At 43.1% G+C, this 17,283-nt stretch overlaps 1 protein-coding gene across 5 annotated transcripts in view; it reads left to right on the plus strand.

Annotated features, from left to right (window-relative positions):
• Positions 1 to 17,283, plus strand: part of sorcs2 (sortilin-related VPS10 domain containing receptor 2) — a 245,011-nt gene that overhangs the window by 223,124 nt on the left and 4,604 nt on the right. For 3 of the 5 annotated variants that reach the window (XM_064343610.1, XM_064343614.1, XM_064343613.1), the window contains exons 15-27: positions 3,655 to 3,775; positions 4,104 to 4,237; positions 5,098 to 5,226; positions 7,177 to 7,348; positions 8,593 to 8,779; positions 9,685 to 9,818; positions 11,567 to 11,690; positions 13,335 to 13,447; positions 14,230 to 14,352; positions 14,924 to 15,023; positions 15,537 to 15,578; positions 16,640 to 16,742; positions 17,002 to 17,159. In XM_064343610.1, the coding sequence (XP_064199680.1) occupies positions 3,655 to 3,775; positions 4,104 to 4,237; positions 5,098 to 5,226; positions 7,177 to 7,348; positions 8,593 to 8,779; positions 9,685 to 9,818; positions 11,567 to 11,690; positions 13,335 to 13,447; positions 14,230 to 14,352; positions 14,924 to 15,023; positions 15,537 to 15,578; positions 16,640 to 16,742; positions 17,002 to 17,159 (1,640 nt within the window). The remainder of the gene's footprint in view (positions 1 to 3,654; positions 3,776 to 4,103; positions 4,238 to 5,097; positions 5,227 to 7,176; positions 7,349 to 8,592; positions 8,780 to 9,684; positions 9,819 to 11,566; positions 11,691 to 13,334; positions 13,448 to 14,229; positions 14,353 to 14,923; positions 15,024 to 15,536; positions 15,579 to 16,639; positions 16,743 to 17,001; positions 17,160 to 17,283) is intronic. The other 2 variants (XM_064343611.1, XM_064343612.1) reach the window with 2 other exon arrangements.

A 17,283-nucleotide genomic window follows, 5' to 3' on the forward strand; every position in this document is an offset into this window, starting at 1 on the left:
TTTAAAAAATGGACTCACATTATAAGACACGTAAACTTGTAGAAATACGTAGTTATCTTCAAACAGAGGTCAGATAAAGACACAGATATTATTGGCTAGTATGGACTGTTTTTACTTTTTTTTCTCCAGGCCATACTCATTCTAAAGGATTTACAGCTGGGTTAATTGTATTATTGTCTGGTTTGATAATAATCGAATAAGAGTTAAATTACTATCATTACAGCCAAATACTTTTGAAAATGGCAGAGAAAGATCAGAATGCTCTATAGTGCCTTGGGAAATATGTGCTCTATGTGAATAACCATTGAAATAATGAAATAAAATTGAATATGTTGAGGTGGTCAGGGTATCACGCGGAGTGCTTAAAGGCATTGCCCGAGGCTGTGGCAGCGTACTCCACCTTTCAACGTGTTTTCAAAAGCGCCGTCTCTGCGGTATCTGGATATCATCAAAGCATTTATCCAGGGCCACTGACTCACTGCTGTCACTTTCAGATGTTTTCTATTCTGAGTTTTCTCCCAATTAGGTGGAGTGACTTGTGTGCCCTGCGCTGTCTGTCGTCTGTGGAGTTTTCATTTAACCAGGGACCGTAGTGCGGAGAGAGAATCCGGTTCTTCCCTGCTCATAAATCACTGCATTTGAGCATCAGCTGGCCAAATTTGGCTTAGTCCGGAGATAAGACTTATCAGCCATTTTAAACCCAGGGCTCTGCTGGCAGGATGGCAGTCTCATCTCCTGTTCAATACAATACTGCGGCAGATGAATTCAGGTCCAGAAAAACAGTGGCAGTCAAAGCCAGTGTCCTAAGAGATAGTATGACAGACAGAGGACAGAGGAGCAGTCAACAGAGACGTGACACCCGTGTTTTTCGATTAACTTTTTTTGTCACAACATGAAATCACATTTGGTAATTAAGTCTTTGTAAAAATTGATACCATCAAGGGGAGTGTGAAGGGCGAGGGGAAGTCAAGCAGAGCTCTGTTTTTGAAATTTTTGGAGTTTTGAAGTTTCCTGTATTCAAAGTTTTTAAGAAGGGTGAAAGTGGGCAGTACATCACTAACTGTCTGAGGAAATCATTCTGGCCCATGAAAGATGAGGACTGCATGCAGGCAGGCAGAGCGACCAACAGACGGACAGACACACATACAGACCGATATAATATATAATGTGGAGGCGAAGCCTGTGATCTGTGGGCATAATTCTTGACAGTTTTAACAGGGGGTTGATGGAGTAATGTAATGTTTAATGTAATATTGTTACCACCATTATAAATGTTCAAATCTGCAATCTGTTCTGCAAGGAAGTACAGTATTTTTATTCAGTATTATAATCCTGTTAGTTAGTGCTCACCTGCCCTTCCAGTGCCTGTCTATGCCCCCCCCCCCCCCCCCCCCCCGTCTGCTTAAAAACCTCCCCTGTGTGTCTCACCATGTGGACCAGCACTTCTCATCCTTCCTCAAGAAATAATTACCCCGGCATGGGGGCTTTTGTTCTTCTGCCAGAAGCCCTTCAGCGGGGGAACAGTTACTGATCTCCGTTAAGCACAAAGCACCAGTAAACTGCACGCAGCCGTTCCCTCACACTTACCCCCAGATAAACAGGCATCTGTGAAGTCTATTAACCTGTCTCCTCACCCTTATTCTCAGAGCAAGGCGGTGGGGAAATCATGTTTTTCTATTCACCCTTGTCTTCATAGGCAATGGGGCAGCAGAAAACCGCTCAAACATGCCTGTTCTTCGTTTCTTCCTCGGAGCTGAGAGTAATTAAGGCAGTCATAACCCAATAAACAAGGGAGCCATAAAGTTTATGCACTTTTCTGTTCCCCCTTGTTATCAGAGTAAGCAAGGCAGCTCATAGTGTATTACCCTCTCTGTTCAATGTGGCAGCAGAATCTGTGTGAACTTATCTATTCACCTTTGTCCTCAGAATTAACAAGGCGACCATGATGAGTATACACCTGTCTGTTCACCCTTATCCTCAGAGTGAACAAGGCAGCTCTAAACTGTGTGAACCAATGTGTTCTTCTACACCCTCATCCACAGTAATCAGTGTAAAGTGTGAAGTCATATATTCTTACTAAACCCTCAGTGTAGTTCAGACCAGTCCCTTCACCCTGACTTGCGGAGCTGCAGAACATGGCTGACCTCCCTGACTGAGCAGGCGCAGGCAAGGAAGAGGTGGCGTGGCACCGCCGCTCAGTCAACAGTGAGCAGCATGCGCTGTCGCGCACATGGCTTTAGCGACACGCTAAAGCAATCGCCTGAAAGAGCTCGCCTGCTCTACCGAGCCCCGGGAGTGCCTGCTGGCTTACGGAGAGGAAATCAGCGAGCGCTTCCAGCTTTCTGTCGTTTAGCACGTTCCCTTGGCTTAGCTTAAATCTGTCCATGTTTATTCTGCTCGTTGGAAGATACACTCAGACGGCACCGCGCTTTGTTTTCCCCTTTCTGAATATTTTTTTTTTAGCCGGGCATCATGTCAATGAAAGGGAAACTGCCACATGTTCAATGTTTAGTTTGCTCAATGCCTGTTTCTACATGGCATGTGTTTGTCATGTTTGTTAAACTAAAGGCCACCACCTAGTGGAACTTTGTGAAAGTTCATCTCCCCCACCTTCAGTTTGGCATATTAGTGTGATGTGTAAAAGTCTGTGTGAGAGAATCCTGACAGAACCAAGTTCCATTTGTGTTGCTTTGATGCGGCACATAGCCAAATAGACATCTTTCATTAACATAGTGTATACAATAAACATCTAATTTTCGAGATCGTTCAAGTGAATCGCTGCTCATTAGGGAATGTTAATGACTGCCTGAGAAATATTACCCCTCGCCCCCTTAGACATAATGCTCTGTTCCCTGGACTACATGGCAAAGGCTCTCATTGGTTGTATAATGTCATGTGATTGGGGCCGCAACCGCAGTTCTCATATACCTGAACTGGGCTTGCCCTTGATCTTATCAAACAATGCTTTTTGGTATAGAACCTTCGTCATTGGACAGCCAGATTCCATTATTATTGTTGTTATTGTTTTTTAACACTGTTTCCAAGTTTCTTTGTTCTTTTTCAATAATTTTTTGGGATATTGCCCATTTATACAGCTGCAGATAATGAGATATTTGCCTGAGAAATTCAAGTACCTTACCTACAGATGCAGTGGCAGTTTCTTGTAATGAATTTGATCCCACATTATTCTGTCAAGCATGGTTTGTGGACAAATGTCACCTGGCCTATACTTAAGGGTAAATGTGACATTATATATGGATCTTACCACCCATGTGAAATCTAACACCCTTCTTGACACAGTATTTGAAGGAGAAAAGTGCAACCTGAAGTTAATGCCTGTGCAAAGCGCAGTTGATAATTATACCTTTGCTTTTACATCAACATGGCTCCGAGGCACTCTTGACAATATTTGGCAAAATTGATGTGAAAAGCCTTTATTATCCTGGCATATCTGCCAAAAGGACTATAAAAGCCAGAAAAAAAGGGATGAGGACTACGCCTACACATTGTTGCAAAGAGCTTTCGTCAAACCCTACTTGGTCGTAAAGTTTTGATATGGAGGACTTTTCGGAGTGTTTCTCGCTGAGTCTGACTCACGGCTCTAAGTCTGTTTCTTGTGCAGACAGTGATTTTCTTCTTCGTGTTCCCGTGTAGCGTGTTCGGCCATATCAGCTACCGGTCGGACTGGGAGCTAGTGAAGGTGGACTTCCGCCAGTCCTTCCCCAGGCAGTGCACGGAGGCGGACTACGACTCCTGGAAACTGACTGATCTGCAGGTTACTTTCTTTTTCAGGAAACATTCTACGCTCATATTGAACATATTTTCATTTTATCGAGCAATACATGTATCATGTATATACTGATGTTAGTATTTTGCTCAAGCATGATGGCTTTACCCAGGGAATCAAACCTAAAATCATCTTAACCATGCTGGCTGATAAACATATACCTCACATACTGATTTAAGGTTTACTTTCACACTGTCATGTATGCCATCTGGTAGTCTCTCAAGTGAGCAGCTTCAGCTCAGAATTTCCACTGTGAGTAAAATTACTTCTTTTTCAAAAGCAGTCAAAATTCAAATAATAGCTTCTCTGCCTTCAGGGCGAGCGTTGCATCATGGGACAGGAGAGGAGCTACCGGAAGAGGAAGGAGTCGGCCTTCTGTATCAAAGGGAAGAGCTTCACGTCCGCTCTGACGGCCAAGCCCTGCCAGTGCTCAGAGAGAGACTTCAGCTGGTGAGCAGGGATACAGACCCCAAAGAGTCTTCAGACCATGCGCTTCACTGGGCCTCACTGGACTCCTACAAGCACGGGTGCTGCCAGGGATTTGGGCCCCTACCACATTGAGCCACTTGACCCAGGGCCACCCCATCCCTGCTCAATTACAGCACTATTATTTGAGGAACCCTGTCAGTCAGGGCCCTTAAAAACTCCCTCTCCTCATATGGTGCCCCTGCACACAAGCACAAGTTCACATAAGAACATGAGAACATAAGAATGCTTAATGATGGAAATAGTGCCAGGTAGCCTGTTTAGATATGAAGAAGGACCCAGTTTCAAATGGAGTCTTTGCGAATCCACAAAAAATATGTTCTAGAATGTTACCAGGTGGGGTGTCCTGCTAAAACGTATGTTCAGTCCTTCTGGGGGGTTCATAATTGGTTTTAGCATCACCCCCGATGGAGGGTACTGCCTGCTTCATTGCACTGGAATGACTCATCTGGTAAATTGGGTAGTCTGCCTACGGCAGGTGCATTAGCGGGGCCATCTTCCCGAACAGGGGCTGCGAGACTAAGCTGGTGAACCGCTCAGCGAGGAGAACCGTCAGCTGGCAGCACCTTTTCCGAATTTGCGGAGGATATCGCACTGACAGGACAGGCTTGCTAATGAGATGTGGTATTCCTGAGAGAAAAATGAAAGAGAAATCAGAGGATTAAAAGACATTTAAAAAAGGTATTTTAATAAAGGATGGGATGATGGAGGAAATCGTGCCTTTCGGTATTAACAGCCTTGTGTGTTTGCAGGATTAGCTGACAGATGACAGACAGGTGGTGGGGTTTGAATTTTGAGTCCGTTGCTCTGCTCTCTACACGCAGTGATTATGGATTCGAGCGTGCACCTAGCATGAAAGCGGAAGGTGATCGATGCTTTGCAGACTTCTGGCACGACCCAGACTCCCCACCCGAGGACTGTCAACTGGGCGAGAGTTACGCATCCAGCACAGGGTGAGTGCCTAACTCCTACAGACCCAACACGCTGAGCTACAGACCCAGCACACTGAGCTACAGACCCATTGCACTGTCCTACAGACCCAACAAACTGTCCTACTGACCCATCACACTGAGCTACAGACCCAACAAACTGTCCTATAGACCCATCACACTGAGCTACAGACCCACCAAACTGTCCTGCAGACCCATCACACTATCCGACAGATCCGACACACGGTCCTACAGACCCATCACACTGAGCTACAGACCCACCACACTGTCCTACAGACCCAGCGCACTGTCCTACAGACCCATCACACTGTACTACAGACCCATCACACTGTCTTTCAAACCCAACACGTATCTTACTTGCCCAACACTGTTCTAAGGCACCGTCTCACAGAGTCAACACTCATATAGTCTCATCGCTGTCTGGCGGACCCAGTGGTCTGGCGAACTCGGCGCCCTCCAGCACACGTCTCCGTGCCCGGGCCATCCGTTCTCATCAGAACGGCCGGTAATAAGTAGAGCGTGACTGCAGACTGCAGACTGCAGAGCTAAGCTGGGAATGACAGATGCCTCTTTCATCAGGCTTAACCATCGCATGTGATCTTTGCGGTCCAAGGTAAAGCACAGCGGAGGCTCTGTAAGCCCGACCGCCCGGCTGGGAAGGCGTCTCTCTCTCCGTTTGCATCACACTGTCATAACCCCCTTCTGAACAGTGTCCCTCTCACCCCACCACATGCCAGTGAACCCCGCCCACTCCCAAACTCAGCTCCCTCAGTCCTTGGTAACCCCTCAGCATACCCAAAACTCTAGTAAACCACTCATCACCACACATGATCACACCTTTGTCTTCCATTCTCATTCCAGATTCCTAGTTTAATTTAGTTTATTTGACAATTTTCATATGGTTAAAAACTGGTTAAAACATATGGAGAAATTGTCAAAGATAGTACGCCAAAGTCCGAGACTTATTTCCATCGTGGCCCTTGATGTTCATTTAGCCCTAGCTAAAGAAAACTTAACCACGCTGTCCCTACAGTACACCCAATCATTTAATCGCTGCTCTGCCTTAGTTTGTATCATTGCCAAGCATTTAACAGACATTTTGTCGAGAACACTGAACCTGAATGCATTATTTTCAACGTTACATAGTGACCATGTATATAGCTGGTTTATTTACTGAAGAAGCTCTTCCCAATTCCACCACTCAATTGCAGTGCCCCTCTTAGGAACTTAACCGGCAACCATTACACTATATTTATATAATATAATATATACCGCTTAAGTTTAAGGGGGCAATTACTTTTTCATGTGGGTGTTATAGGTGTTTGATAACATTTTTCATTAAATACATTAAAAATAATTTTTAAAAAATGTGTTTTGTGTTTACTCGGTTTGCCTTTGCCAAATATAACATTTTATCTTAAGATATGAAACCATTTAGTGAGACAAATATGCAATAATAGAGGAACTCAGGAAGGGAGCGAATGCTTTTTCACAGCATTGTAAATGTCCAGTTTACCCTTAACCAGTACCCCATAGCAAGAAATAATATAGCTTCCCTGCCTACACCTAACCACCACATTTCACTATGTCCGAGTTCCACCCCCTGCAACCAGCCATCTGTGGCTTTTCAATCTCAAGCAGAGGCTGAGACCACAGAATCCCAGAAATTCGATTCAAAGGCATTGAAGCTGCTTATAATGGGGCAGGTGATTGTCACGAGGAGCCCCTGTTGCTCTGTGCAGTTGGGGGTTTCGTGTCTGTGAACCAAAAAGCTGTTTCTTCTCGACGGCACACAAAAAGCAATGCTATCAAATGCGAACTACAAAAAATGATGCTGCTACAAATCATAATATTCAAGAACAGGTTCAAAAACAGGAGTAGGGCAGAACCTCAGTCATCTTAACTGTACTGTATTTTCCTATTGCTATGTAAATGGCTGTGTTCTGATGGCAGCTACCGGAAGGTGGTCTCCAATGTGTGTGAGGGAGGAGTGAACAAGCAGCAGAGCTCCAAACAGCACACCTGCCCTCTGCTGTCCCCTAATGGCCTGCAGCTTGGTGTCAAGGGTCAAATGTTGGCTGTGGCGCCTGGTGATGACATCACTTTCATCATCCATCAGGAACAGGTAAGACACGGCCACTGCACAGTGCACTGTGTACAGATAGCTTTGTGTGAGTATGTGTGTGTATGTGTGTGTGTGTGTGCGCGCGCGTGTGTGCGTGTGTGCACGTGTGTGTGTGAGAGCGTTCATGTCTGTGCATGTCTGCGTGTGTACGTACGTGAATGAGAGTGTGTCTGCATGGATCTTGGTTTTGTGTGTTTCTTTGAGTAAGTGCGTGAGCACCATAACCAATTCTCTTTTGTCTGCCTTTCTCAACTGTGAGAGGGTTGGGGAGATTGATAAATCTGCTCATTCTTCTCAGAGCTGCCTGTGATGACTGAGAGGAGTTACCATGAGATCAGGGGACATGTTAAATCCACACAGAGGCCTGTTCTTCAGGCTCATACTTAAGCCACAGAAAAAAAGCAGGGTTTGGAGAAATTGGAGAGACTCTTACAATGTAGTGAACACAATCAGAGAAGACCGAGATAAAAGCTGAAGATAAAAAAGACAAACGCACACACTCTTTCTCTTTTCTCCTCGTGTAAGCCTCTAACCCACACAGCTCAGAAACACTCAACAGCTCAGTCTCACAAGTGCTCTCTCTCCTCTCTCCCCAGACTGGCACTCAGAGCTAGAAAGTAAACACATTATGCAATGGATAACAAGATACACATTGCACAGACTAAATCATCTTTTCCCTTTTGTCTTTGGCAGTCTATTTGCCGTTTATAATGTAAAATACCCACTTCAGAGGGCTGGTATTCTGCTGTTCTGCGGTTCAGCGGTTAAATGGCACATACCATAGCCAAGAAATAACCTTAAAATGAGCAAAGATGCCATCACAAGCCTTTGGTGTTCAGTGATGTGTTTTACACAAAAATCTGCCTTTTTATTTCACCTTTGCTCATGCAGTAAATAAGGAATTAGGCTGAGCAATTGAGCTGATAGTTACATATAATCATGTTTCTATCCACCTTTAAAAAAGGGCAAAAAAGGTTTAAATAACGATTAGAACCATGAGTTCCATGAATTCCATGCCTTCAGAGGATCGCATCAGTAAAAGGGGTAGCCTGGAATCTATGGACCTATGACATCATGGATTGGAGCCTTTGCTCGTGCCATTATCTATCTATGACTTGAAACCCACCAAGGATGCAGTGTTTTTGAGTCAGTCACGTTTCCCCCAGTTATCTCCACATTAGTTTCTATCAATAGCCCATGAGCAGCCATTTTGTATTGCATTCTCACATTGCTTGTCTTTGCAGGGTGACACGGCCAACACTAAGTACCAGGTGGACCTAGGTGATGGGGTACGGGCCATCTACAGGAACCTGACCGTGACGGATGAGCCCATCCAGCACCGCTACGAGAAGCCGGGCGTGTACCGGGTCACCGTGAAGGCTGAGAACCCGTCCGGCCACAGCGAAGCCACTGTCTACATCCAGGTCAACGGTGAGTGGCACTCGCCACTGAGGTGCATGCTGGGACGTTGATGAGCTATTTGCACACTGTTTGCTTATGTGGAGGCAAAGAAGGGCTTCCAGCTGAATCTTTAACTGATAAAACTGTTCAGCTTACTGATTATATGCTGCAGTTTACTTAACCCCATATGTCAGATAATGCTGTGAGTTATATTTCTGTTGAATTTTTCAAAAGGGACAGGTATCTGGACCTGATGACTGTTTTCTGATAAGCTTAAGTTCTGTAAGAATTGCTTTTCCTCTGATAAAATGTAATTCTGTCACAGTTTTTTTTTTTTTTTTTTAATATTGATCCTAAAGACCACAGTTGCATGACCCTTCTATCTCTGTCAAGACCTAGAGAATTTTACTGCAGGATAACCAGAATTTTTCATATTTACTTATAAACAAATGTTAATACGGTAAAATCCTACATAACTGACCTCAATAAAACTACACATGAAATGTTGGATAAACTGGAAAAAAAAACATGGCAGCCGATGCCATTTCAGAATGTGAATATGCAAAATTAAATTAATTCAACAAACCATTTTGTTCCCATTTAATTGTTTTCACAGCGCAGCGAACATAGACTATCAATCCCGTACTGCGGGGGAGGTCTAGCAGCCCTAGCTGGCAATAATTACACAAGTATGGATGTGCTGTTAATGTACTGCACTCACATTAAAAGTTGACAGGATGTAAATTAGAATGAGAAATTGACATTAGCATCGAAATGAGGGCGTTGGATAATCCGGCAGGTCGCTTATGTGGGAGGCTGTTACGCGGGGGATTACTGTACATATTTTTCAGGCTTAACTGAACCTGTTGGGGTGGGGGGGGGGGGGGGAGACAGTGAGTGCTAACCCATCTGCATCTCCTCTGTTATGGATGTAGCCCCTTTACAAGAAGTGCACCTGGAAGTAGTTCCCATCGCTGGGATAAACCAGGAAGTGAATTTGACTGCTGTGGTGCTTCCCGCTGCCACCAACCTCACTGTCTTCTACTGGTGGATCGGCAACAACCTCCAGGTGCAAAACATCTGTGATTCACATTGCAACACAGCTTAACAAAGAACAAAGCTTTCATTCACCAAAAAGACATTTCAGTTCTCCTACTAGTATTTTGTATTTACTCTCAAATATGAAAAGAAGGTCTTTTGCTGCTACATATACATTACTAGTTAAGCCTTTTTCAGCTCCATGTTTTTAAACAGTATATTACTATAGATTTTTCTGCAGCCGCCATGTACTGCCAATAACTTACTGCCATGGCCCAAATGGAAAGTTAGCCTCCCTAGCAATGCACCATAATTGGTTCTAATCAGTGAGTTACTGAGAATGCGTTTCAAGAATCCATGTTTTCACATACCTACCTTGCACACATTGTAGAAGATCCTTCTTATTCTGAACCAGCTATTTTTGATTGCATTGCTTTACACACCCAGTAAATCAAATAACACATTTCTCTGAAATCATAATCCTAATAATTTGTTATGCTACATCAGAGTGAACACAGATCAATAAAACCATTCCTTCTACATTCTGTGCATCCCATGTGTCATCTAAAGTGTTCCTCTATGAAACTGTCTTTTTCAGTTTCATCAGATTACTAGCTGTTGTTTTAATGCAGTGAATCTGTCACTTTGTGTCAGAAAGCGCAGTTATTGGTGCAGGGCAGCCATGGTAACCAACAAATAGACTATTACTCATATCCTCAGACAATGAAAATGTATGTATGTATTTCTTTACATATGCATTTCTGCTGCAGGGAAATCTCGCTTACATAGTTTTTTTCGGCTGCTGGTAATGTTTCTGTTTTCCGTTCTTTTCTCTACACTGAATTAGAGCACCAGCTGCAGTCTATAATCTTTTGTTGGTTTTCTCTGGTTTGTTTGTCTTTATATTATCATAATTGGTGGTGTGTTGTATAATGCAGATTATAGGCAGTGAGAATTTATGCTGCTGCTGCTCATTTTTGAAAGGAAACACATTTAGAGAAAAGATTCCCCTGAAAGACACCGATGTGTTAGATTCTTCTCAGTGTTTGTCAGCCTCTGAAAAGCCCCAGGCATTTTAAACATAAATTAAAAAATATCTCGGGTTTTACGGAAACTGTTCTGTGATCCAGTTCTGTGTGGTTTGAGTTTGAATTGAGATTTTAGCACATTTTTTTTGTTTGGCTATGTTGTTCTTTCTTGAAACATGGGGTTGGAAGCTGTTTTGGCTCAAATGTTTGGTCATTTTCCCTTTGTACTCCTCTATCTGTATTTTAGTTTTTCCTTGTGTCTGTGGTTTGTCCGTGGTTATGGATCTTGTTTATCTCTTCTGGTTATGGCTGTGGATTTTCTCTGTGTCTGTGGTTTTAGACCTGGTTTCTCACTGTGTCTGGGGTTTTAGACCTGTTTTCACTTTGTGTCTGTGGTTTTAGACCTGGTTTCTCTCGGTGTCTGGGCTTATGGATCTGGTTTCTAATCATGCCTTTGATTGTGGATTTTATTTCAGTCTATCTGTAGTTATATATCTTATTTCTGTCTGTCTGTAGTTATGGATCAGATCTTTGTATGTACAATTATGGAACTGTTTTTGTCTGTCTCTGGTTATGGATCTGATTTCTGTCTCTGTCTGCAGTTATGGATCTGATTTATGTCTCTCTCTAGTTATATCTGATTCATGTCTGCTTCTAGTTATGGATCTGATTTGTGTTTGTCTCTTGTTATGTATCTGATTTCCGGTTGTAATTATATTGGTAATTATGGGCTCTTTTTTGTCTTTATCAGCCCAAGCTCTCTCTGGAGAACAGCGTTATCACCAAGTTCCCTGAGACAGGAGAGGTGTCGGTCACCGTCCAGGCCTCAAATGGCCGGTCCATGGTCCAGGACACCAGAACTGTCCGTGTGTTCGGTAAGATGCATGCCAAAGCCCCCAGACCAACACCGGAGAATTGTTTACAAAATGACTGCCGGCTACCTGAAAAAGAATGCCTGCTCCTTGAATCAGTACATCAATTACACATAATTTGGTAGTGGATTTGTTTAACAATACATACATATTCAATCTGGCATGTGATAATATAATCAGTTATAACTGTTGCAGAGGAACATATCCCTCACTGTGAGATGATTTATGTAGGATGGCTTTTGCAGTCATTAATATTCTCGAACATTTATCCTGTTACATGACAACGGCTGTTTGCGAGGCCTGCCTCAGATTATTCCCCTATAAATTCATTAAAAAAGCACACTTTCCAAGAGCAGGCAATATTCCACACCACACTGGGAAGTTTGCCGATAATGCGTAACTGCGTCCTTGGCTGTAACCGCCATTGAGGACACATTGAGGTCATATTCTCTGTATTTTCTTAAATCTTTTCAAGAAAGTATTAGGGAATTTCTCTCAATGTTTGATGGTGGCTTTTTTTGACCTGAAAAGGGCAGCAAAACATGACTGAAGTCTGCCTCAAATCTAGCCACTACTGTGCCTCACTTGCCTACTGTTGTGTATACAGTAGTTGTTGGAGTACATTGGATGGGAAAGGTGATAAATTGGCAAAATATTCTCTAAATGTAGTGTACTTAAAATCCCAGACGTTTCATTGAGTATATTTAGGAGTATACCTTTCAGGAAATAAACAATTTTTTCTAAGGGATAATGACCGAAGGGGTGGGTGTTCACTTCAGACAATTTAGTACCTCCGCTTCGGGTATTCAGACTACATAATGCCCAGCCAGAGGTCAATATCCCACTTATACAACAGCTTACCAACAGAAAGCATGATTGTAATCAAAACAATAGTTTCAAAATATGTTATTCTATTGCATTGGAAATGTTAGTTAAGTATTCCAGCAAATATGCCAAACTCTATACTTAGCAACAAACATGTTTTTCTAGTCCCTTGCAACTGGGCCAGACAGCAAACTAGCATTATGCTAGGTTCACCATCACTCATCTAACCTAATATTAAGGTTTAGTTTGTTTTTAGGTCAAAATGGTCTATTTGTTATCCTTAACTTAGGATTGGGTGTAAAATTAAGGTTAGGGTTAGGAAATCAGTAAGCTTTACGGCTGAGGTAAGTTCAGGCATATGTTCAGGAGTGATGGAAATAGTTAGCAAGTCTGTGTAAATGGAGCGTAAAATAAATGCTCTGTTTACAGGAAATGAATCTAATTATTCCTGACACATTCCCGCTGGCTTGTATCTCTCTCTCCTAATTTTCCCCCATCTCACCAGAGAGCTGCCAAGTCAGCATTCCTGTGTCATCGCAGTGTCGAAGCAGCCTCCAAACCGCTGTCTATGTCTCTGGAAAGGCCTCTATACCACCGATTACTGTTTACAACCAGCCTGAAAAAATGTCAGATTCAATTACAGTTAATTATGCCTCACAGCTTCCATCTGTCGTAGGCAGGCTTGGTCTGATTTCTGTCACGTTGCCGTAGTGATGCGTCCATGTAGGGTTAAGATTGGTAGATCAGCGTCGCGTTCACTTCGATCGCTGGCTGCGGTCCCTCCCCTTTGACCCCTTACTCCTTTGCTCTGCTCTGTTTTAGATCAGTTCCAGGTCATCCCTCTGAGTTTCAGCAGGAACCTTGACCAGTTCAACCCCAACATTCCCGAATGGAGAGAAGATATTGGGCAGGTCGTGACCAAGATCCTGGCCAAGGTATATTCTGCCCACATGTGATAAACATTTCCACTGTCAGTTTAAATTAGAGTGAACTTTACTTTTACTTTTTCAGGAAGGACTAATTTATATTGCCTCATTTTTCATGTCATGTTAAAAATACGAATCTCTAGCCATGACTAATGGTTCAGCAAGTGGAATGATGCCCGCTTACCTGAAAACTGTTATCAAGCCTTAAGCTCCTGCCAGACTACAATCCACATTCGCTGGTTACCTTACTGTCTTCTTCAGTCATTATGCTTCCATCCTCTCTGTCATATGCTTCTCTGTCCTGCAACTGAAATGAGCTCCCCACTGAAATGAAGACAGCCGACTGAAAGCACATCTATTTAAACCGTGCCTTGGCTCATCTGATGCTAAACCCAGAGCACTTTGCATGTGTTTACTAGCCATAGCAATACAATTACCCCTTAACCCATTGTCATCTTTATAAAATGACATTCTCTCCCTCTTGTACCTGCTATGGCATCTAATTTCATGTTGTATGATTATCGATTATAAGCTTGATGACTTCAGTACTGTTAATTGGATAAAACTACAGTACATGTATACACTTATTTAATTTACTCTGAATTATAGCATCTGTTAAATGCTTGCATGTGAATGTAATATTCTATTAAGCACGACGAATATTCATCAGATTACACTGTACAGGAATGGTTTTTGGTTCAGCTCTGTTCCGATATCTAAATCTATGTCTTGGCCTTTCTTGGACATTCTATTATGACTGTAGTTCTAATCTAATGTCCCTTTGCCCTCAGATCACTGGAATTCCACAGGAATCCCTGGTTACCATGGTGAGGCCAGGTCTACCAACCACAGCGGACCTGTACGTGCTTCCACTGGAGAGCAAACCGGCTAAGCGCAGTGTGTTTGTTGATAAGGTAGACTTTCCGACAGACATTATGTGTTTCCCCGTATACACTGAACAGCAAAGTGGCTATGAAGCGTTTGTTTTTGGACAGAGAGAATCACACAGAGAGGTGTGTGCTGCTTTTTGTTAAGTCACTGAATGGTGGATTGATTATTTTATGGTTTCACACATACACTGCTTGCATTTTTTAAGGGTTTCTGGGCATCTGTTATGTGATGTACTATGATGATCATTTACCTTCCAAAAACCCAAATGTCTAGTCAGTTTTTTTAGAAAGACTTTTCTCCACCCTCTCTGTGGTCAGGTCCTGCCTTGTAAATGTTCTGTTTCAGAACAAAGTTGCCTATGCTATGTCAATGAGCAGTCAAATAATTTATACCATACAACTGGCTCTCATAAATATCATACAGCTGGCTCTCATGGTACGTGGGCCAGATCTACCCACACCTAGGTATATGCAGATGGTGGTATAGGCATGCATGGGTGTGTGTGCGGTTTTGTTTGCCAGCTTGTGTGTGTGTGTGTGCATGTGTGTGTGTGTGTGTGTCAGCTGAATGACATGCCACTGTTGTGTTTTTCAGAGGATTCCCGCCATAAAGCAGGCCTTCAATGAGAACAACGTCAGCTTCATTGTGAGGGGGGGTCTGGTGGTGCTGGTGACCCTGGCTGACCCCGATTCAGGTAACCCGTCCTTCTGTGACATGACTGGTTGCCTGCCCAGAACCACATAAAATGGTGCTTTAGCTCACGCTGTGACATCTCGTAGAATCACTGCCAGATACTATAGCTGCTGTGCAGTGTAGGACCATATATTGCCTGTGCTGTCAAGTTTTGTGGCCACAAGACAATATATCATATGTGTACATTTACAGTGAGTGTGTAGCAATAGTCATGGATCAAGCAATTAGCCTGTGAAATGCTTAAGAATGAGTCATCATCCGGTTTCCATTATAAATCTCTGAGTGCCCGTTCACATAAAAACTTACAGGATTTGTAAGGTATTTGATATTTATCTTAAATATAAACATAAATCTTGTGTAGCAGATGAGGAGTGCTGATGAGTTCTGTTCATAAACGTGAAGTGAATTTAAATTTGCGAATAATTGACTCGGCTATTGATTTTGTTTGAGTCTGTTTTCTCTGGTGCGACTTTAATGTAAATCCATAATATATTCTGATGGATGTATTTCAAAGGAGAAATAACAAGAGACACATCAACCCATGCAACAGAAACCGGTGGGTCTCCGCTTATGGGAAAAAGAGCCTGTTTGTTCTCCTACGTATTTCTCTTCCTTAAAACACTCTACTTAACTTTGCTTGGGTTTGTGCTATGCTGCTTTCTCTGAGAATGAGCTATCTCTCTAATGACACAATCCTCATAGCGCCAGTCAAATGCCTCTGAAACTATGAACAATTATGTGGAAATACGGTCTGATTATCGCACATTTAACCTGTTCGCTTTCAAACTCTGCTTCTTCGACAGTTATGTCTTTATGTAATTATTTATTTATTTTATTTACTGCTTTACTTGCATTTAATCTGTATTGGCAGTTTTGCAATTGCCATGATTAATGAGTGTGTGTGCGTACGTGCACATATGCATGTGTGTGTGTGTGTGTGTGCGCGCGCACATATGAATGTGTGTGTGTGTGTGTATGTGTGCGTGTGTGTGTGCGTGCTTGCATGTGTGTGTATGTGTGCGTGTGTGTGTGCGTGCATGCATGTGTCCGTGTGTCTGTGTGGGTGTGTGCGCACATATGAATGTGTGTGTGTGCATGTGTGTGTATGTGTGCGTGTGTGTGTGCGTGCATACATGTGTGTGTGTGTGCGTGCGTGTGTGTGTGTGGGTGTGTGTGTCATACTGTTCTTTAGGGCCTGACGTATGCTGTGTGTTTTGTTTGATGTTAGTAGAGCTGGTATAGTTCAGTGTTGTCTGTGTACTGTGCGCATTCGTTCTCTGCGTGTTGTGTGGTTAGGTTATAGCTTGTTATAGCCTTACCCTGATTTGTGTTAACTGTGTATTGCAGCCTCACAGGAAACTAACAATACAGTCGCAGGTGTGTGTGTGTTTGCGTGTGTGTGTATTGAGGCTTATTGGTGTGTTCATGCCTGTGTGTATTTGTGTGGTGTGACTTACATGTGTGTTTACTGTATAGGTGTGTGTGTGTGTGTGTGTGTGTGAGAGAGAGAGAGAGAGAGAGAGAGAGTATGTATGTGAGTGTGTGTGAGAGAGAGACAGAGTGTGTGTGTGTGTGTGCTTGCATGTTTATTGTAACACACGTGTTCTCACTTTTCAGGCTCCCAGGGGGGCATGGCTGGAGCAGGCGTTTGGGCTCTGGCTCTAATATTTGTTATCAGCCTGGTTGCCGTTGGAGCTTTCATCCTTTACAAATTTAAGAGGTGAGCATCTCACAAGGGCTCTTCACTGTACATTATCTCACGATGTTTAAGAGGAGGAGTTTAAAACAGGAAGGGTGGGTTAGCTTCCTCTCTGTGCTGGCCTTTCAATAGTGTTAGAGTCCCCTTGAAAACCAGGACAATATATCTCTTGACATGCATTAAACAATAATAAGCAGATCACTGTCTGGTGGACTGAATACCCTTTGGGGATTTAGGCTCTTGAAAGGTGGGACCTAACTCTGTCCCTGGAACATTCCAGAAAACTCCCAGGAAGGAATGTCTATGCCCAGATGCACAACGAGAAGGAACAGGAGATGACCAGCCCTGTCAATCACAGCGAGGACACACAGAACATCATCCAGGGGGAGGAGTTTATCGATGATGACCTGGACTCACAGACCCTAGGTAACTCAGGAGGTAGAGCAAAATTTAGATATTTTTGACAACTAACCAACTTGTAGTTCTGTATATTTCACTAACAACCAAACACCATTAAACAAGTTGTTTGCTTTTAACAGAGACTATTCTGCTTTATAATAAT

The sequence above is a fragment of the Anguilla rostrata genome, chromosome 7, assembly GCF_018555375.3.
Source record: "Anguilla rostrata isolate EN2019 chromosome 7, ASM1855537v3, whole genome shotgun sequence".
Lineage (NCBI taxonomy): Eukaryota > Metazoa > Chordata > Actinopteri > Anguilliformes > Anguillidae > Anguilla > Anguilla rostrata.